The sequence below is a fragment of the Trachypithecus francoisi genome, unplaced genomic scaffold, assembly GCF_009764315.1.
Source record: "Trachypithecus francoisi isolate TF-2019V2 unplaced genomic scaffold, Tfra_2.0 Lachesis_group13, whole genome shotgun sequence".
Lineage (NCBI taxonomy): Eukaryota > Metazoa > Chordata > Mammalia > Primates > Cercopithecidae > Trachypithecus > Trachypithecus francoisi.
In genome coordinates, this window is record NW_022681458.1 from 355,502 (window position 1) to 376,558 (window position 21,057).

Sequence of the window (21,057 nt, forward strand, 5' to 3'; positions counted from 1 at the left end):
TGCCAGCATTTTGCCCACAGCAGTTCCATTTTCCTCCCCACTTTTGCTGGAATACATGGCAGCAAATTCCAGACATACTGTCGCTTGCACCTAAATCCTTTGGTATGCATTCCAAAACAATGAAAGCCATTTTCTTTCTCTTAGCTCCTCACCATATCAGAAATCTCGCCAGGCACATGGAGATGAGGCTACACGGGTGTTGGGAAGCAGAGTCAGAAGAGGTAGCACTCAGGCTGCGCGGAGTTAACATCCAGGGTGGCAACCGCTGGTACCACCTCCAGGGCTTGGGGACAAAATGTGTTACAAGGGTGGGGTTTCAGGGACCTCAGAGCTTAGAGGAGGTGCTTGGTTTTCACAAGATGGGCAGGAGGGCCTGGGACGGTATTCCAAGGGCCGAGGGGGTACCAGGGGACCTGGAGGCTGGGCTCAGAGCTGTCTCTGCTCCCAGAGTAATGCTGAAATAACCTGGGAATACCAGGAAGCTCCCAGCCCCAACTCCTGCATCCCAGGCTCCTGCACGCCCAGCCAGAAGGGAGTGTGGGAGGGCAGCACCCAGGGCAGAGCACAGACAAGCCAAGAGACAAGACGTCAGTAACTGGTGGCACGGTGGTGTTCTCTCAAAATGCATAAGAATTCTGTAACGTTCTCCAACACTCAGTCCTATTCACATTTCCCTGACTGCCTGAGAAATATATCCTCATACGATTGGATTATCAAAGCTTTATTCACGTTTGTGTTTGGCTACAAAGTCTTTTAGGATCCTTTTGATCCTAAAAGTCCTCCTCTTCCCTCCCCTGTACCCTTGACTTGTTGGTGAAGCTGGTCACTTGTCCTCGAAGGTGTCCCCACTCTGGACTCAGCATCATCCTTGTAGTGTTTAACTTGTACCTCTGTCCCCTCTATATCCTGGCATCTGGAAGTTGGATCTAAAGTTGTGGCTGGAATCACACCTGGGCCATGCTCAGTTCCTTGTGTCACAGCCCATGAGGAGCCTCATGTCTGATTGTCTCACTTTGTTGAAGCCAGCATTAATAAGCTCAGATGGCGACAGCCTGACCCCTTTATCATCAATTTCCTATCAACTGATCCCCTGACAGTTTTGCCACCTGTGGGTGACCATTGCTAGAACCAGAACCTCCACTGGGACTGCAGATGTTTGTCTTCTGTCTCTCATTAGAAGGACATTTAGTGGCTGGAATTCTCTCAGACCTTCCCTTTATCCATTGGGGTAAGTCGGGTTACCCTGAAGTGTGTTCATACTAGAAAGGCAGCATAAACACTTAATTATTTCCCTTTAATGATCAATTTTTGGAGTAAGAATGTCCTGGCACCCTCCAGTGGTACCAAAGGACTGAGAGTTCCTCACGCCACTGCACTTACCCTTCCCGCTTCCCTCCTCATGTTATGAACTTAATACTTTCATGTATACAGTCTGTCCTCAGTATCCACAGGGGTGGGTTACAGGACCCACACGGATACCAAAATCAGATGCTGAAATCCCTTGTATAAAATGGCGTGGGATTTGCATGCAACCTACACACATCCTCACATATACCTTTAAGTCATCTCTAGATTGTTTATAATACCTGATACAGTGTAAATGCTCTGTAAACGCATATTTTTGGGGTGTTTTTATTGTGCGCTTTTTGGGAATTTTTTTATACACAGTTGAATCCACAGAAATGGAGGGCCAACTGTATTTGATACCATTTTAATCAAGTGCTGCCTATGTCTTCAGCAAACAGGAGATGCTCAGATTATCTCGTAATTGGCCAGAGGAGCCCCTCCATCCAGTGGGCTTTGATGCTTCCTTGCTCTGGGGCCACAACTGCCTCTTGAGTCTTCCTGCCCAGAACCTGGAACTACCCATTTCTCCAGAGCCCTGGTTCTCATTAGTGGGGAGACTGAGCACTGACTGCTTATGACGGCTGGGCTGCTCTACTTCCCACCCTTTCCATGGACAGAACCAGAAAATTGTTCTGAAGTTTATTTTCTCAGCCAGGCACAGTGGCTCACACCTATAATCCCAGGACTTTGGGAGGCCAAGGGGGGCAGATCACCTGAGGTCAGGAGTTCAACCCTGGCCAACATGACAAAACCCCATGTCTACTAAAAATACAAAAAATTAGCCGGGCATGGTGGCGGGCGCCCATAATCCCAGCTACTCGGGAGGCTAAGGCAGGAGAATCACTTGAACCCAGGAGGCAGAGGTTGCAGTGAGCCGAGATGGCGCCATTGCACTCCAGCCTGGGCAACAGAGCGAGACTGTGTCTCAAAAAAAACAATTTCTGGTTTATTTTCTCCGAATCATGTGAGGTTATATTAGAGATCAGAACCTTTCACGCCTAACTACTTTAGCACGGGATATACACATGTATTTTTGAAAAACATGAATTCATACTGTTTTCCATTCAAATTTTAAGATTATAAGGGTTTTTAAACATTCTTTGATTTTACTTCTTAAGCTGAAAATCTTGGTTCATTACATCAACAGTATTTGCTTTATTCTACATATAAATACATATAATCATTTCAAAATAAGCCTGGACAACATAGTGAGATCCCATCTCTACCAAAAAAGGTATTGTTAACAATGGCTACTGGTCAAAGTTTGTTTTTTCTGCTAGCCTTTTTAGACTTTTGCCTTTGAAGACACAAAGTTAAAATATTATATAATTGGATTAATTAATCTGCGCTTCTGTCACCAACTTGATACACAAGTCCATTTGTTTAATTGCTAGAAATTGTTATAATTTGTTTTCCAATGCAAATCATTTGACTGGCTTTCTTGTCGGAACTGTAAAACCAGGCACGTTTGCTCCACACAGGCCTCTGGTACAGCAGTCGAGTGCCCTGGTAAGGTCACCATGGTTCAGCTTGCCGTGGTTCAGCTTGCCGTGGTTTAGCTCGCCGTGGTTTGGTTTAGCTCGCCATGGTTTAGGCAACAGATCCCCTCATGCTGGGCACTTGGGTTGGCCAATCAGATGTCAGAGTTGGACCCAGCACCTCCGTTGGGACTGCAGCGTGCTTGTCTTCTAAGTCTGGTTAGAAGGGCATTTCCACATCTTTGTGGATTCTAGCCATCGTATCTTAAGGATGCATTTCTGGGAATGGGATTGCCAGTCGGCAGGAAGAGGCTCATCCAGCTTGTCTGGGTGTTGTCCCTGTCCCCAAGGGGCCAGGTGTTCTGCATCCCCACAGCATTGTAGGAGGCGCCTGCCCCCATCACCAGCCGAATCTGGTGTCAAATTTGGATTTGGGTCAATCTTGTAGGTGAGAAATGGAGTCTTGGGGTGGTTTTGGTTTGCACTTCTCTCTCTCTTTTTTTTTAATCATTTTCTTGATTTTCCAAACTCATGAGCTCTTTTGAATAAGGAATATTAATCCTAATATTTCTCATTTTAAGTTATAATTTTTATCGAGGTAAAATATACATAAAACAACATTTTTATCAGAGTCCTATAGATGATTTAAAAAAGTCACCATTTTAACCATCTTAAAGTCTACAATTTAGCAGCATTTAGCACATTCATAACGTACAACCATCACTTCTCTGTGCTTCCAAAGCTTGCATCGCCCCGGAAGGAGACCCCGCACCTGTTCAGCACCATCCCCCCGCCCTCGGTCCCCGACAATCTCTGCCCTGCTTCCCACTCAAGTCACCAACACTTTTGAAAATGCTCTATGTTATAAAACATTTTCCCCAGTATACATTTTGTCTTTTATTGCTCCTGGGTTTTAAATCCTATTTAGGAAGATTTTGCCCACTCCCCAGTGATGAAGGAATTCACCTTTTCCTAGTACTTTTGACCCATTTGGAATTTGTCTTCGTGTATGGTATGAAGTGCAGATTCATTTTCGTCTTTTTCCAAGTGCTTAACATTTACCGACAAGTCCATCCTTTCCTCACTGGTATCATATGCTACCTTATAGACTGCATGTTCCAGGCATTGGGATCTGTTTCCAGGTCTTCATGTCCCTGGGCCTGTCTGTCTACATGGGTCCTGGTGCCATGTGTTCCATTTCAGAGGCCAGGAGATGGTTCGGTGGCAGAGGACCTCCCCATTTCTTTTTCAGGGTTTTCCTGGCTATTTTTCCACTCTTGTGCACTTTCTCTCTCACATGAACTTTATAATTAGTTTTTTAGATCCGGGAAAAACATTCGGCGTTTTTATAAGGATTACATTTATAAATTTACTTTTGTAGAATTGTCTTGCTTAGGAGAGTTTTCTTATCCAGGACCATGGTATTTCTTTCTGTCTGTCTTAATTCATTTTCTGTTTCTCTGACTGAATACCACAGACTGGGTAAGTTATAAAGAAAAGAATTTTATTTCTTACAGTTCTGGAGGCAGGGAGCCAAGGTATAGGAGTTGCATCTGGTCAGGACCTTCTTGCTGGTCGGGACTCTGCAGTCTCGAGGTGATGCCAGGCATTATGTGAGGGTCTCATGAGAGACGGCAAAGCTGGCTTTTATAACCAGCCCCCTGGTGATAACTGCTGCACTCCCTGAGAACCCATTAGTCCATGAATGGATTAGTCCTCATGAGCCAATCACCTCCCCAGAATCCCATTCCAGCACTGCTGCATTGGAGTCCAGGTTTCCAACGCATGAACTTTTGGGGAATGCGTTCAAACCATGGTACTGTTGAAATCTACTTTGGTGTCTTTATAGCATATTTAAAGTTTTTCCCATTTAGGGTTTCACATTTCTTTCATGCATGAGGATTTTTATCTTTTTGTTGCTGTTAAAAATGGGTCATCTCTTCCATTCTGTCTTTTAACTGAAAGTATACACAAAGATCTCTGTATGCTACTTTAAATCCTGCTGTTTCTCTGAATTCTCTTAGTGTTTGTAACATCACTTTCTTGTGCTGGAAATATAACAAAGTATTTGATCCAAGAAGCATCTGGCAGGAAGCCTGGGCAGGAGGGGCACCTTCAGCGTGGGCTTCACTTTTCCTCCTTCCTCCTCCCCTTTCCTCTGCCCCTTCTCCCACCGGCCACTTTCCTTCTCTCCCATCTGCTGTCCACCAGGCAGGCGTTGCCAGACCACCCCAGGGGTCCTCTCTTCATGTTTCTTGAGACTGTGTGGGTTGGGGGGGCATGATAGAGGGAGGCAGGGGTTCAAAGGAGACGCTTGGGGGAGGCCCCCCGGAGGGGTGAGGAGAGGATGAGGCGTGCGAGGGGGCCTTACCCTCCAGCTTTGTCAGAAGGGCTAATGTCTGTGGCCTGAGCTGGCATCAGGCTCGAAGAGGAGATGTCAGCCGGGCGCAGTGGTTCACACCTGTAATCCTAGCACTTTGGGAGGCCGTGGTGGGTGGATCCCTTGAGGTCAGGATTTCGAGACCAGCCTGGCCAACGTGGCAAAACCCCATCTCTATGAAAAATAGAAAAATTAGCCGGGTGTGGTGGTGGGCACCTGTAATCCCAGCTACTCAGGAGACTGAGGCACAAGAATCACTTGAACCTGGAGGCAGAGGTTGCAGAGAGGCGAGACTGCGCCACTGTACTCCAGCCTCGGTGACAGAGCAAGGTCCTAAAAAGAGAAGAATATCGCTGCATCAGAAAGCAGGAAGGTGGGGCCTGCCCAGGCCCGTAGCCCTGCAATGAGTCTGGCCCAGAGGCACAGTCGGACACACAGGAGGCCAAAGTGAGAGGAATGAAAATGGGCTGGATGGATGAGGGGACTGAGGAGAGCCGGGTCGTAAGGCACCCTGGCGTTTGTTCTCTGGACAGATGAGGGGACTGAGGAGAACTGGGCCACAGGACACCCTGGCATTTGTTCCCAGGGTAGGGGAGCTCTGGCATGGCACACGGTAGCAGAAGATAGCCTCCACCAGGAGGGTTGTGGTTGGCCCAGGTGGAGATTTTAGAAACATCTCACACTTCATGTTTTGTCATATCAGGTTCAGTCACCTGTGTGCAGTGTCCACAGGAAGGCCTGTGCAAGGCCTCATCGGAAGCAGGGCGGTCCACCAGGCCTGCCCTGAAGGGGTCCTGTTCCGGAGAAGCAGATGCACAAAGCTGAGGGACACAGGTAGTGGGCCTTCCTGTGTGGCTCCTCAGCCACGGAACCACAGCACCTAAGAGCCACCACTGAAGAGGCAAACGAGCCCTGCAGCAGGCCTGAACCAGAGTTCCTGGGCACTGCCCCGTGCACCCAGTCGGGAGCCTCCCTGCTAAGAGTCAGCCAAGGCTTGGGGTACTGGCACTAGGGCTGGGTCCTGAGGGAAGATGAGGAAGAGAAGTATAGGAGGAGGAGGAGGGAGTTGAAGGCTGCAGGCGGGAGGAGGAAGGGGAGGGAGTAGGGCTGCCAAGGGAGGGTAAGAGGGTGGAGGGCTGGATAAGGAGGAGGGCTACAAAGAAAAGAGGAGTAGCGCTGCAGGGGAGGAGGGTGGAGGACTGCAGGGGGAGGAAAAGGAAGAAGGCTGCAAGGGGAGGAGGAGGAGTATTGTGGGTGAGGGGAAAGAGAAGAGCTGGCCGGGGAGGAGGAGGAGGGCTACAAAGAAAAGAGAACTGCAGTGGGAGGAGGAGAGTGGTGAAGAGTTGCAGGGGAGGGGGAGGGTGGAGGACTGGAAGAGGAGGAGGGTTGTAGAGGGAGGGTGGTGGAGGGCTGCAGAGGAGGAGGAAGAGGAGAGCTGCAGGGGAGGAGGGTGGAGGGCTGGAGGAAGAGAATAGGGAGAACAAATCCACTCTAGCATTCCAATCTCCCTAAGCCTTTGAATCCCTTCCACACTAACCACGGGTGACCAGGCATGTCCAGTTATCCCGTGGTGGGCCATGTTTTGGCCCATATTTCAGCCAAGCAGCCAACCAACCAATCAGAGCCCTTTCTAAATGCAGGCTCTCTGCTTAGTGAGCCTGTATCAGTAAACTTGGCCTGATCCAACTCTCTGTTCCTCCTGCCGTTCTCCCAGGCCCTCAGTATGCATTCCCACGCTCCTGGGGTTTCTGTGGAAACTGGAAAACGCATCCTCTTGGGCAAGTGCATCTCCTCACGGTCACACCCTGTATCTCAGCTCTAGGGCCTGCCCCACATCAGTCTAGTTCCACGTCTAGAAGCAAAAAGGGGTGGGGGCAGGTCCTGGGGAGCAGCAGCCTGGTCTTGCTAGTCAGCAGCCTCAGGGCCATCCCATTTCCTCAGACAACACAGGGTTAACCCGCTCAGATGGAGTTGGGGAAGCTACCACTAGGGTTAGGGAGGTCTCTTCCACTGTTGAAGACTCATCAGGATTTAGGAGTTCAGGGTCTCCACTGTTCAGGGTCGCCCCACACATCCTCATCCCAGCTCCAACGGACAGGATCCCATTCCTTGCCAACCAATGCCTTCACTTGCACAGCAGACACCGCGAGGCTGGGAGTTCCACATGTGCTATGATCCAGCCACCGGAAGGACGAGATTCTGGGTTTTCAGTAGTCTCAGACCCGCAGCTAAAGGAGTTAAGAGTCTTTCTTGGGACAGTCATAACTTGCGGATTATTCAGGTGACACTTCAGCTGGGAATCTGAATCCTGAGCTCACTCCCATCATACTTTTTTGAGATGGAGTCTCTGTCCAGGCTGGAGGGCAGTGGGGCGATCCCGGCTCACGGCAAGCTCTGCCTCCCAGGTTCAAGTAATTCTCCTGCCTTAGCCTCCTGAGTAGCTAGGATTACAGGTGCCCGCCACCACACCTGTCTAATTTTTGTATTTTTAGTAGAGTTGGGGTTTTGCCATGTTGGCCAGGCTGGTCTTGAACTCCTGACCTCAGGTGATCCGCCTGCTTGGGCCTCCAAAGTGCTGGGATTACAGGCGTGAGCCACCACACCTTTTTTTTTTTTTTTTTTTTTTTTGTGAGACAGTGTCTCACTATGTTACCCAGGCTGGAGTACAGTGGTATGATCACAGCTAACTGCAGCCTCAACCTCTCAACCAATCCCCCCCCTCAGCCTCCAGAATAGCTGGGACCACAGGTGCAGGCCACCGTGCTTGACTAATTTTATTTTTGTAGAGATGGGATCTTGTTATATTGCCTAGGCTGGTCTCGAACTCCTGGCCTCAAGCCATCCTCCTGCCTCCCAAAGTACTAGGATTACAGGTGTGAGCTACTGTACCTGGCCCATTATACTCTAGTTTGACAAAAGTGTTCAAAACAAAAGCCACCAGAAGCAGAACCCTGCCTTCTGCAAGTATGTAATGAGCAGCACCCAGTGGTGATGCTATGCGTATCTCTGTTGGTACATCACACTGTGGACTATTGGTGCTCTTTTTACTACTAGAAATCAGCATTAGTGCCTTTACATCTAATCAGGATAAAGAACCAATTCCAGGAACCCTCCCATCCCCACCCTCTCACCACTCCCCCACCCCCAATTATTTTCAAGCAAACGTTCCACACCTTTTACCATGTTGTATGTAGGTAGAAGCCATTTAACACACGCGAGTGACATTCTGTGTAAAATGAGAATGATCATTTGGAGTTTATTACCACCCCAACCCCCAGTGGGATCTGAATGCCATGTGAGTCCAGGGCTGGCTTTCTGCTGGAGTCCTCTTGTCCTGGCACGTGGCCCACCCCAGCATGAAGCCTGGCAGGGAGGGCTCAGGTGGGCGGCGTGTGGAGGGCAGGCTGCTAGGCCAGGCCTCCCCAGGACCGCCCCACATCCAGCCTGTATCTCCTGAGTGCCATGCTGCGTTGGGGCGGGACAGGGCTGGCTCGGGGTTCCAGGAAAGATGCCTCACATGTGCCCAGAAACGTAGGCGTCAAGGGAAGGCTGTGTGTGGGTGCACCCTGAGGGGCTGGGCTTCCTGGGCATCTGAGTTCTTAGGGAGCCCTAATAGGCACATCCCCAAATGGTTGTCTGAGGATGGGCACAAAAATAGCAGATGGGGTCACCCTCACCCTCCACTGACATGAAACTGGACTGGGATCTGACTCATGCGACCTTCCTTCTCTGCCGCAGGTTCCATGTCCATGGGTTAAGCATGCAGCCTGGAGCCCGCTGGCCCCAGTCCCCACCACACAAGGGCCCCATCACAGGTGGGGTCATACTCTTCCTCCAGAAACGGATTAAGCAACCAGCACGTGAGCCTTACGCTCTGTTTACTGGCTGCGTCCCCATGGCTCTTCCAGCTTCGGCCAGGCCAGGGTCACCTTCAGATTGAATGTGTGGGGCCCCTGAGGACTCAGGTCCTGAGACGGCCCCTCTTCCTGGGATGGGACCCCAGGCTCAGGTGACAGCACGGTGTCCCAGGCCCCTGCATTTGGGGCTCAGGGGAGAGCAGGTGTTTCCGGGCCCCTGCATCTGGGGCCTGGGAGTTGACCCTGACTTCCTGGCCCCAGAAAGAAAAGGGAAGACACAGAGATCCCAGGAGAAGGGGCACAAGTGAGGAGGGTCGCAGGCTGCCCCAAAGCCCAGCTCCAGGCTCAGGAAAGTCTATCCCCGCTCACCCCTTCTGGAGGGCCTGGGTCTGTGGAGGAACGGGGCTTAGGGGGTCTCCAAGGGTTAGAGTGCTCCAGGCTTGGGTGGGGAGGAGGGAGATGTGTTCAGGTGCTGAGGGCCTCCTGCGTCGGGCCCAGAGGGCCAGGCTGCGGCCACTGCCCAGGTGGGCAGCTCATCTCTCTGGCAGCAGCACGAAGAAGGCAGCCTTCAGGAAGCGGCCGAAGCTGCACAGTGCGGCTACCAGCCAGTGGGAGCGGAGGCCAGGGTCTGTGCTGACCACACATTTGAGGACATCAGTCTGGGAGGGAAGAGGGAGAACGTGAGAGAGCAGAGCCAACACCGCCAGACCCCCAGCACCACCAGACCCCCCAAAACTGCCAGACCCCCAGCACCACCAGGCCCCCCAAAACTGCCAGACGCCCAGCACCGCCAGGCCCCCTAGCACCGTGCACCAGAATATCAGCAAATTGTGTGAGGGAATGCAGGAGACTGTTCCGGAAGGAGGTCTGCGGCCTGGACTGAAGTCTCCAGCACGAGACCAGACCCGACATCGTGCACATTCAGCCAGTGTCAAGGGCCAGGAGGCACCGGAGGTGGGGACAGAGGGCAGCCAGGCCAGGCCGGCTGGAGGGCCCCTGCCGGCAGGAGAGAGGCCTTCGTGGCCCTTGCTGGGGCTCCGGACATCCAGACCAGGGTGCCAGCTCCCCTCAACCACCTGCCTGCTGCACCCCAGGGGCTACAAGTACCCCAGCGTCCTCCTGTGGGGCCTTGGAGCCTGGGCTGCCAGGAAGGGGCAAACCCAGCTTCCTTCACACTCTGCCTGGAACAACAGCAGGAACTGCGCTTCCAGAAGCCCAAGGACTCCCTGGACCCTGAAGTTCCTCCTGGATGAGTGAATGAACATCCACTCCAATTCTCTTATTCCCTTCACTTCCTGCTAATAAATGAAGTCTTTTCCCTGCAGCCCAGACCTGTGGCCTTGGCATTGCTCAAAGTGTCCTCGCCCACAGGGCACACAGTGCCCCACCCCATGCCAGACTCCACAGGAGGAAGGCAGGAGGGGACGGAAGTCGGGGTTTCTGTGCTGAGGGATGCTTGTAGCCGCGTGTCATCTTAGGACAGTGCCCTCCCCCACCCCCAATTCAGCCTTCAGGAGACCACAGCACCCACAGACCACTTGACTTCAATCTCTCGAGATGCTGAACCAAAGGCCCCAGCAGAGGGATCTGAGCCCTGTCATCCCTGGCCACTGACTGACACACCAGGCCCAACACCCGCTGTGCAGGAAAGAACGCGGGACTCTGAGCAGGGGAGCCGCCCTCCATACCCAGGCCCCAGCAGCACCTGCAGTCTGGACAGGACAGGGCGGGCAGTCGGGGGCACGGAGACAGACGAAGGGTTTGGCTCTGATACCCGCCCCTCGGGGCCCTGCTTTTCCCACTCGGGTGGGCAGGGGCTGGGGGCAGCGGGTCTTTAGTACAGGGGTAGGGTCGGGGGTAAGTCAGTGCTGGATCTGGGCAGAGGAGAGCGCCCAGGGCCTGCCTGTAGGTCTCGGCCTTTGCCGCACTCCCTGCCTCGCCCACCTCCCCCAGCAGTGCTCAGGTGATCACCCACCCGCCACTCCCTCCCATACCTCTGCACCCTGGCACCCCAGCTCTCCCACCCCCGCGGGCGCTCAGGCACTCACCCATCCGCCGCGTCTCCGCAGCCAGGTTGCCAGGGTCTTGCGCACAAACTCCCCCAGGCAGTCCACGAGGGCGTGGACCATGGCAGGCTGGGCCTGCCTCACACAGTCCACGGCCAGCCCTGCGGCCACCGCGTACAAGGACACAACCTTGCCCCACGTGATGCCTGCAGGGAGAGAGATGGTCAAGACCACAACTTGAATCCCGCCCACGGGAGCACTTAAGGAAGCGGCTGGGCCGCTCTGAGCTGCTGTCGTGCTTGCTGTCCAGCTAATGACCAGGGACCCTCCCAAGGGGGACCGCTCCCCTACAGGACGCCTGGCCAGCTGGCCGCCTGTCCACCCTCTCAGGTAGTTCTCGGGCAGGCAGGTTTCTCGGACTCCACTGCACACCTGCCCAGCCCACGTCTGTGGAGGAGGCCGCAGCTACAATGGGGGGTGAGACGAGGGAACTGAGGGCAGCAGCCGGATGGAGTGAGCAGCCAGTGACCTCACAGTCAGCACCCCGCGGCAGCCTGTTCCCGCAGCAGGCCTGGCATCCAGATTGTACATATAAAGAAGCTGAGGCCTGCAGAGAAACCACCTTCCCCAGACCCCTAACCTGCTGAGGCTGAACTGAGATGGAAGCCGCCTTGAAAGAGAAGACAAAAGATGGCGACGGGGGGGTGGGGGGACAGAACAAAAGGCAGGACACAACGCCTCAACACGGACAGACATTTTATATATTAGTGAGAAAAGAAGGCTTTCAAAAGAACTACGAGCACAGAACTGGAACAGCTGATTCACACAAAAAAATTATAAATAAGAGACACAAAACATGTTCACCTTCATTCATAACCAAAGAAAGGCAAATTAAAACAAGATGTGATCTATTGCATTAAAAGCTTTAAGGTGAGGCACGGTGGCTCATGCCTGTAATCCCAGCACTCTGGGAGGCCGAGGCGGGCAGATCACAAAGTCAGGAGTTCAAGACCAGCCTGACCAACATGGTGAAACCCCGTCTCTACAAAAGATACACAAAAAAATTAGCCGGGCGTGGTGGCAGGCACCTGTAATCCCAGCTACTCGGGAGGCTGAAGCAGGAGAATCGCTTGAACCCAGGGAGGCGGAGGTTGCAGTGAGCCGAGATTGCACCACGGAACTCCAGCCCGAGCGACAGAACGAGACCCCATCTCTAAATAAATAAATGCTTTTAAATGGCAATGTGAGGATTCAGGCAACTGCAAAGCCTTGTAAACCTTGGTGGGAAGCCCAGCTGGAGGGCACTGGCAGTATCTGAACGGCCACAAAACATGCCGCCCAGCAGTGGTCCCTGGAGGGAGTCAGCCTGAGGACACTGCACATGCAAAGATGAAGCACTGCTCTCCAGTCCCTCATATAGCAGCAAACCTGGATCTTTTATGAAAACAAAAATCAGCTCCAACAAATAGTCACAGACGTTCACAGCAGCCAATTCACAATTGCCGAAAGGTGGAAAGAACCCAAGTGTCCTCCAACAGATAAATAGATACTAAGTGTGGTGGTCAGCCACAGAAGGCAGGCCGGGTGGGAGCCACCGCACCAGCATTTTTTTTAATAGGGTCTCTTTGGCTGGCCGCTGTGGCTCATGCCTGTAATCCCAGCACTTTGGGAGGCCGAGGCAGGTGGATCGCCTGAGGTCAGGAGTTCGACACCAGCTTGGCCGACATGGTGAAACTCTGTCTCTACTAATAATACAAAAATTAGCCAGGCGTGGTGGCACACGCCTGTAATCCCAGCTACTTCAGAGGCTAAGGCAGGAGAATTGCTTGAACCCAGGAAATGGAGGTTGCAGTGAGCCAAGATTACATCACTGCACCTCCAGCCTGGGCGACGAGTAAAACTCTGTCGCAAAAAAAAAAAAAAAAGAAAAAAGAAAGAAAGAATAGGGTGTGCCTCTGTCACCCAGGCTGGAGAGCAGTGGTACAATCTCAGCGCGCCGCAACCTCTGCCTCCCAGGTTCAAGCGATTCTCCTATCTCAGCCTCCCAAGTAGCTGAGATTACAGGCATGTGCCACAACGCCCAGCTAATTTTGTATTTTTATTAGAGACAGGGTTTCTTCTTTTTGGTCAGGCTGGTCTCGAACTCCTTATCTCAGGTGATCCAACCACCTCGGCCTCCCAAAGTGCTGGGATTACAGGCGTGAGTCACTGCACCCGGCCATTTAAGTTTTTCTTATAGTAAAACTATAATTAGAAGAATTATATAAAATTACATATATAGTTATAGAAATACAACTCAAATTCAAAGGAAAAAAAACTATTGCCAACTTTTAAATGGGGAGGAAAATGAGTTCTACCACTTTGGAAATGAGTTATTCCAAAGTCCTGAGTGGGAACTTTGAAGCCCTAAAAGAAAACAGCCAGAAACAACATTTGTTGGCCTCTGCCTTCATGGGAGGCTCCTGGGGCTGGAGACTTGGAGACCCCCACAGAGCCCTGCCCTGCAGCCGTCAGGTGGCTCACATCACTAGCCAAAGCCCCAGCCAGTGCAGGTTGTGCCGCCTGCCTGCAGTGGAGGGGCTGGGCTGGGCGCACACCCTCAGGGCTGCCTGCTAAGAGGAAGAGAGGGAGGAAGACCCAGGGGTCAGAGTGTGCAGGGATGGCTGGCATGGGTGGGGCCTCAGACAGGGAGGCAAGGACATGTAAAGCGCCTGGAGGCTAGAGGCTCACTCTATAGGCAAAAGGGCCCAGGAGGACTGGGATGGACAAAGGGTGAAGGGGATTGGGGGTGCAGCTGCCAGTGGGCCTGAGGGGCAGAAGGGAGCGGCCCTGTCCTAGCTCCCTAGTCAGGTGGCTCTGGTTCAGAAACCCGTTGCAGGTCACGCAGCTCCTGCGCTTCAGCCTGCGCGGTTCCCCTCAGGCAGGTGGTGGTGTGGAGGCTGTCGCGTGGCCAGAGCCAGGCCTGCATGGGACAAGCCTGGGGCGCTAGGTGGGGTGGGGGATGTTGACCACAGGGGAGTCAGCTCCAGTTTTCCAGTGAAACCCACAAGACTTAAACTGAACTCTACACATGGTCCAAACCACCTGGTCGGTGCCCCCCAACATCCCCTGTCAGCTGTGTGCCCGTTCGTCCCGCCATCACCTTTCCCTTCAGCCCTCCCCGGCCTTCAGGCGCCCGCCCAGAACCAACCAGAGCCTTCCTAGAAACCGCCCCCACCTCAGGCCAGGCCCTGCTCAGGCAAGGCCGGGCGGGCAGGGGCATCCTGGCCCCATCCTCTCTCCCTGCCAAAGGGGGAGGCCCACCTCCTGGGCCTGCTCCACCTCTGGGGCCCAGGCAGGCTGCTGCAGTCTCAGAAGTGATTGTTCCTTTTAAAGCCAGCCTGCGGCTCGTAAACCCAGCAGCCCCGAGACAGACACCGGCAGGGGGGGCCAACCGCTCACCGGCGTCGGCTCAGGGAGGGCCAAGAGTGGTCGTCAGCCCAGGACGCCTTCCACTCCTGGCTTCCTTCCTGGGCCCCACACGCTGCCTCCTCCGGGTGCCTGCCCAGGTTACCCTGGGGGAAGGAGGGGTGGGCACCAGCTCGCCAGCTCCTGCCACCGTGCTTTTGCCGCCCACTGTGCCGGGACCCTGCCCCCTGCCCACCCGGCCCCTGAGCCACACCACCCACCCACTCCCCAGCCCCTACCCATATGCACCCCCAGTCAACCTAGGTCTGCCCCATGACACGCCTCAGCCTGGCTGGGCCCGGCCCCCCACCATCAGCCCCACCGGGCTGCCATATGGGGGCCTTGGAGCCACACTGCCAAAGAGAATTCATTTACAATCTCCCAGAGGAACACAGGAGCAGTGACAGAATCCAGGCTCTGAGGCCACCCCAAGGAGGGCCAGACAGGGAGTCTCGCCCACACCCAGCTCGGTTCTGCCTGCTGACCCCACACCACAGCCTGAGGTCACTGCCCTCCCCAGGTGTGGCCTGAGGCACTCCAGTACATGCTGTGACCACAAAACAAGCCTGGGGGCAGGACCAGACCTCGCCTGGACTCCCATCCCAGGACTCAGCCTTCCCTCTCCAGCAGCCTGCAGGGTCACCGCTGCGTCCCAGCCTAAGTCACTTCTGTCCAGGGAGGTCAGCAGTGATCAAGTGTGGCACTGGAGGGGCCGGACTCTGTCAGCAAACGCTGACAGCCCCCGCCGCCTTGGCCTCCAGCCGAGGGTGTCAGCCCCGCTCTGTCCCCAGGCTTCTGGCCGGCCCACCAGGGGTCAGAGGAGATGCCTGGGAGAGGAGCTAGAGGTCACCCCGCGAGGGTGGGGTCTGCCTGAGCGAGAGGCCGTGGTCCTCACACTTCCGGCCTCTTCCCCTTGCCCTCCGGTGGGTGGAGGTCCTGAGGCCATCTGAAGACCCCTAGCTCCGAGGGTCCGCCGTGGTGTGGGATGCATCTCCCACAGCGAGGGTGTGGCTTCCTCTGGCGCCTCTGCCTGATGCCCGGCTCCTGCTGCTGTCAGGACTGCCCTGCAGACAAGGCAGCTGAGGCCACAGAGCTGACAGAGGGCCACAGGCACACAGCTGATTGGCCACAGACCCAGACCAGCTCCCAGACGAGGGTGTGCAAGGCCTCCCTGCTGCCAGGGTCTTCCAAAAACCCACCTCAGGAGAACAGCATCCCCACCTCCAAACTTCGGGGAATCCTGCTCACCCGGGGTTCGCTGGCCCAGAGCTGTGCCCAGCACCCGGAGAGCACTTGGAAAACAGCTGAGGGATGTGCCGATCAGGGAGGTGCCCTATCGGGGCCGGCGCACCACTCACCCCTACGGCAGCACCCAGTGCCTGCCACACCCAGGGGCAGCTCATAGCACGGGGTGCCAGGACAGGACCCAAGGTCACAGAGGTCAAAGGCAAGGGGCTGAGGTCTGCAGGGCCAGACCCGATGACACGGGGCAAGCGGACAGAAGCCACACTGGGCAAATCCAGGCCGAGGCAGCTGGACAAGTGGACAGCAGGGCACCAAGCAGGGGAGACAAGCCCTGAGCCTCCTGTGAGCCTAGAAGCATGTGGACAGCCGGGAGCAGCAGGAGCAGGGAGGCGGGGCCAGGAGTTACCTCTCCAGGGCAGAGATGGGAGTGCCCAGGGGGGTCACAGGTGAGGCAGGCACAGCCAGGTGAGACGCACTGCTGTTCTCCGGACACCCCCGGGAGCCGGTCAGCTTGGACTTCCTGCCCCCATGCTGTCCCCTCTCCTGGACGCTGGAGCCCTAAAGGCTCGCCTCTGACCATGAGAATCCAGCAGAGTTACCCATGACCCATGACTTCTTTTTTTTTTTTTTTTTTTTGAGACCAAGTCTCGCTCTGTCGCCCAGGCTGGAGTGCAGTGGCCGGATCTCAGCTCACTGCAAGCTCCACCTCCCGGGTTTACGCCATTCTCCTGCCTCAGCCTCCCGAGTAGCTGGGACTCTACAGGCGCCCGCCACCTCGCCCGGCTAGTTTTTTTTGTATTTTCTTTTTAGTAGAGACGGAGTTTCACCGGGTTAGCGAGGATGGTCTCGATCTCCTGACCTCGTGATCCGCCCGTCTCAGCCTCCCAAAGTGCTGGGATTACAGGCTTGAGCCACCGCGCCCGGCCTCCCGTGACTTCTGAGGGTCTATCCTAACAGCCTGGCAGCATCTACTCGGGAGCTGTCTGGGAAACCTGCTCCTGGCCACTCCTCGGGACACAGCACCACGCTATGAGAAACCCAAACCCCGTGCAGGGGCCCCTGCAGGAACCCAAGCATCCCTAGGACATGCCACCCCACAGGACTGCAGGTCATGCAGCCTCACTGATGCTGGACCACGACCACCACCACTCGAGAAGCCTGTGCCAGCTGCTCAGCAGGCACACCAGCCTGCAGAACCACAAGAGACCCTGAATGCTGTGGTGTGAGCCCACGCTGGTGGCTGGGCGGCTCCTGACACCTGCAGCAGCGAGATGGCACCGGTGGGCACTGGGCAGCATCAGGATGGTTGGAGGCCGGCTCGTGGGGTCCCTGTGAGCCTGAGCCAGACCCTAGATCCCTCCCTGAGGTCCCATGGGACGGGCAGGCTGGGCATACCTGCAGAGAAGATGTGGCCAGCCACGGCCAGGAACGCATCGGTCACCACAGGCTCAGACTGCAGGGAGATGTGCAGCTGACGAGCCACGTTGCGGTAGACGCTGGGCCGGATCATCTCCAGCTCATCCCCTGTGTGGTCACAACGGCAGTGAGAGACAGCCCACGCCCCAGCTCCCTGGGACACAACTGGCTTGGGGCACACCCTGCACCTGACCCCACCTGACCCTGCTTGAATTCCAGCCTGTTCCTCACTTAACTTGTCTGATTCCCACCTCCACTTAACCCCATCTGACTTCCCTTGAGCCGTCCCCCAACCTTGGTCCCTAGAGACCAGGAGACCAAGGAAGTGCTGAGGGTGCCCCCAGTCCTGCCCCTCTGATGAGCCAGCCCCTAGGCCAAGCCGGCCAAGCCGGTGGGGCGGGAATCCTGCGAGAGCGTGGGCCGTGCCTGCTGGTGACTCACAGCCGACAGGCAGCCGAGCTGCCCAGAGCAGGAGGGACCAGGCAGGCGGCCAGAGCCTGACATGGGGAGGGGCTGGGCAGAGAAAGCTTCGGGGTGAGAGCAGGGGGAAGCCCGAGAGCCTGGCTCAGGCCCTAGCATGGCTCAGGGACCGCTCAGGTGCAGAGGGTGGCTGTCCTGAGCGACCCGCACTGCCACACTCCCACCTGGGCTCTTGCTGCCAAGGGGACGTGCTTGGAGGTGGCACTGCATCAGCCCCGCCCTGGCAGCCGAGGACGGCCCCCTACAGGCCCACCGCCCCGAGTGCTGCCTGTGGCGCCCTTGGCAGCAGCAGTGCACAGGCACAGGGCAGATGGTGCTGGCAATGCCACAGGGCCCTGGGATTGGGAGTCCCCAGCCCAGCCAATTCTCCAGCCAAAGCAAACAGGGTAATGCTGCTGACCGGACCATTCTGGCCGATAAAGGCGCCCACATCCCCGGAGCCAGCTGCTCTATATCTCATTAATTAAGATCTGGAACCAGAGCAGAGCCCAGGAGAGGCTGACCGGGGGTGGGGGGTGACATGGAAATTCCCAGGCCTGACCCTGTGGCTCCCAAACACAGACCTCCGGGGCTGCTGCAGGCTGGCCCCAGACTGAAGGTGGGGACACAGCCCAGGCTTCTTCCTGTCTGTGCTGCCCGAGGGCAGGGAGACAGCACTGGCCTCGAGAGACTGACCCTGAGTAGCTATGAGGGCAGATGCAGGTCTGAGCTGTGTCCCTCCGGGGCCCCGCTGGACATCTGGGACTTCCTCTCAGCCATTCCAGGGGTCTGGCATCATCTTCTCAGAAGGCCACTAAAAGATCCCCTAGGGTCATTCTCAGAGTCTGGCTAGAGGCAGCAGCAGCAGGTGGCAGTTCTCACGGAGTCCCACCAACCACCTCGCTCCCACCCAGAGATCTCTCCCTCCTTCCGACCTAGGCCTCAGATGGGACTCCACCTCCTCCTGGAGGCTCTGTGCTGGGCCCCATGGATTCTGTCTGTACCCCACAGACACTCCTGGGCAGGCCAAGTCTACACAGCTTTGCTCTCTGGGCCCAGCCCACCATGTAAAGGCAGGGGCCACCCACAGCCCATGCCAGCGTCAGCCTGAAAGGAGGCAGCGTGTCCCCTCACAGGGTCGTGACCTCCGACCCCGACCCCAACCCCCTGCCTGGAGAGCCACCGATTCAGTCTCACTGCTGCCGTCACCTCCCCCCTTCCCGGCTCGGCCACAAGCGCCTCATGTGCCCTCTTTGGGCACCTCATAAATATTCACAGGTGACGGCGGCAGCCCAGCTGTGGTGAGGGGGCTGGACAGACACAGCAAGGCTGGTCCCAACCTCTGCAGTCCAGACCTTGGAGACAGTGGGGGCAGTCAGTGGGCTGTGTGTGACCCCAGAACTGAGCAACCCCAGATGTCCTCACAGCACCAACGAATACTGAGGTTGTGGCTACCCAGCGTGGTGGGCGCAGTTTCCAATGGGGGGGCCTCAGAGGCCTTGGAATCCAGAAGGCAGCGGGCGGGAGGGCGGGATCTCAGCCAGTAACAGCAAGGATCTGTTTTCCAAAATAAACATCGGGACACGTGCTCCTACAAAGGGTTTCTGTGCCCCGCTGAGAACAAGGGTCACTGTGGAAGCTTAGCCACCCACTAATAGATTATTCTTTCTGGAGCTTTCTATTGTTTATGGCCAGCATGGCTGAAATCGGGGCTGAGCAGGCAGCTGATGGGGGGGCCTGTGGCGTGGGAGGCCTGAGAGCAGATCTGGGAGCACCCGCCTGGGTGGCCCTGTCCCGAGCGCCTGGTCGTCCCAGGCAGGGGGTGGGCGCCCCTGGGCCAGCCCCCTATCTCGGCCTCGGAGGGAGGCTGCGGCCCAGCAGGGGAGGAGGCGCAGCTGGGGTCCCACGAGGGCGCACTCACCCAGGCGTAGGAGCACCGCGCACACCTCGGCCAGGCGTCCCGGGACCGGCGCGGCGCGCTCGGGCGCGCTCCAGGAGAGGCCGGCGCGCAGTAGCCGCGCGTGCACGTACTCCCGGCCCAGCGCCTTGGCCTGGGCCACCAGCTCCTTGTCGGTGGGCGAGCGGTCAAAGGCATCCATGATCTCGGCGGCGAAGACCGAGGAGCGCCGCAGCACCTCCATGGCGGCGACGCGGGTGGGGGGCGCCGCACCTGCGGGCACAAGCGCTCAGCCGGGTGGAGGGAAGCGGCGCGGGGAACGGGGCGCGCGGGGCGCCGCGCGGGGCGAGGCCCTCGGGAAGGACCGTAGCCGGCGCCCGGTCCGCTCTCGTTTTTTGTGCCCCAAATCTTTAAAAACCCAGCGCCACGTTCTTTCAGAGCCTCAATTCAGCCACAGACATTCCCCGCGGCTGCCAGGGAGCGGAGGGGCCGCGGGGAGACGGCGGGTTGCTCCGGGGCCGCCGGGCCCGCCCTCGAAGACGAGCGCGTGGGCGGCGGGGGCGGAGGACACAGCCCAGCGCGTCCCCCACGGCGACCGCCCGGACCCCGGCCCGCCCCGGCCCCGCCCCCGCCCCCGCCCGGGGCCGCCCACCTCCGCCGTTCGCGTCCTGCGCGCGTGTCCCGGGCCTCGCCGCTCCCGTGGCACCCCGGGCACCCCGGCACGGACGCCACGCCCGCCGCGCTCACCTCTCCCGCCGCATGGCGCGGGCGCCGGGGTGGAGTTCTGGCTTCAGGATCTGCTCGCCGCCGCCGACGACCTCGACCCTTCCATTCAGACCCGCGAGGACGCGCGCCCCGCCCCGGCGCCCGCCCCGTCCGCGCCCGAGCCGGGAGCGCGAGGTCCGCGGGGCTTCCCGCGCTCGCTGGGGCTCCGGCCGCGGCGTCGGGGTCCTGGGCAGCGAGGGGGCCACCGCGCGACTCCCAGCCGGCGAGAGGCTGGGCTTAGGGCTTGGCCTTCTAAGGGAAAGGCAACCCCCGGGGGCGGAGTCGGGGAGATGCGGCCCGAGCTTCTCCGACCGCCTCCGCGCTTAAGGAGGACCGAGCGAGTTCCCTGGATGCGCCCGGAGAAGGCGACCAGGCCGGAGCGGCCCCTGCAAGGCGGAGCAATGGGGGCCTGGAACCAGCCCCAGCCGCCTGGGTGTTCGCCCGGGCCCGTTTGAAAATTGGGTTGTCTGTCTACTTTGTTCGTAGAGGTTCTTTCCATAGTCTGGATACGAGTTCTTGGTCCGACGCATGCACTTTGTGTTGTAGACGGATTCTTGGATTCCCATTTATTGACGTTATCCCAAATACCTTCTTCTATTTTGTAGTTTACTTTTGCTTTGGATGAACTGGAGTTACTCTTAGTGATGTCCAATTTATCAATATTTTCTTTATAGTTAGTAACTTTTTATTAGGATATCCTCCTGTGTTTTAGAAGCTTGTTTTAGGGCTCGTATTTAGATCTGTGATTGATTACATTTAT

At 56.6% G+C, this 21,057-nt stretch overlaps 1 protein-coding gene across 2 annotated transcripts; it reads right to left on the bottom strand.

Annotated features, from left to right (window-relative positions):
- Positions 1–8,436: 8,436 nt before the first annotated feature.
- BOK (BCL2 family apoptosis regulator BOK) lies at positions 8,437–20,877 on the bottom strand. Of its 2 annotated transcripts, none has more exons than XM_033229471.1 (5): positions 20,185–20,877; positions 19,557–19,805; positions 17,156–17,284; positions 11,111–11,274; positions 8,437–9,721 (listed from the first exon to the last, which is right to left on the bottom strand). In XM_033229471.1, the coding sequence occupies exons 2-5, from the start codon at positions 19,774–19,776 to the stop codon at positions 9,596–9,598; spliced, it is 639 nt and encodes a 212-aa protein (XP_033085362.1). In that variant the 5' UTR covers positions 19,777–19,805; positions 20,185–20,877; the 3' UTR covers positions 8,437–9,595. The 2 variants fall into 2 exon arrangements, with proteins under 2 accessions (XP_033085362.1, XP_033085361.1); XM_033229470.1 differs by having other exon boundaries at positions 20,280–20,541.
- Positions 20,878–21,057: the final 180 nt, after the last annotated feature.

What these genes read in the sequence shown, in the direction of transcription:
- BOK (XM_033229471.1), bottom strand. Translation starts at nt 19,776, where the DNA reads ATGGAGGTGCTGCGGCGCTCCTCGGTCTTCGCCGCCGAGATCATGGAT. An exon ending in CGCGGTGCTCCTACGCCTGG is followed by an intron (nt 17,285 to 19,556) that starts GTGAGTGCGCCC and finishes GTGACCACACAG; the next exon opens with GGGATGAGCTGGAGATGATC. An exon ending in TGGCCACATCTTCTCTGCAG is followed by an intron (nt 11,275 to 17,155) that starts GTATGCCCAGCC and finishes CTCTCCCTGCAG; the next exon opens with GCATCACGTGGGGCAAGGTT.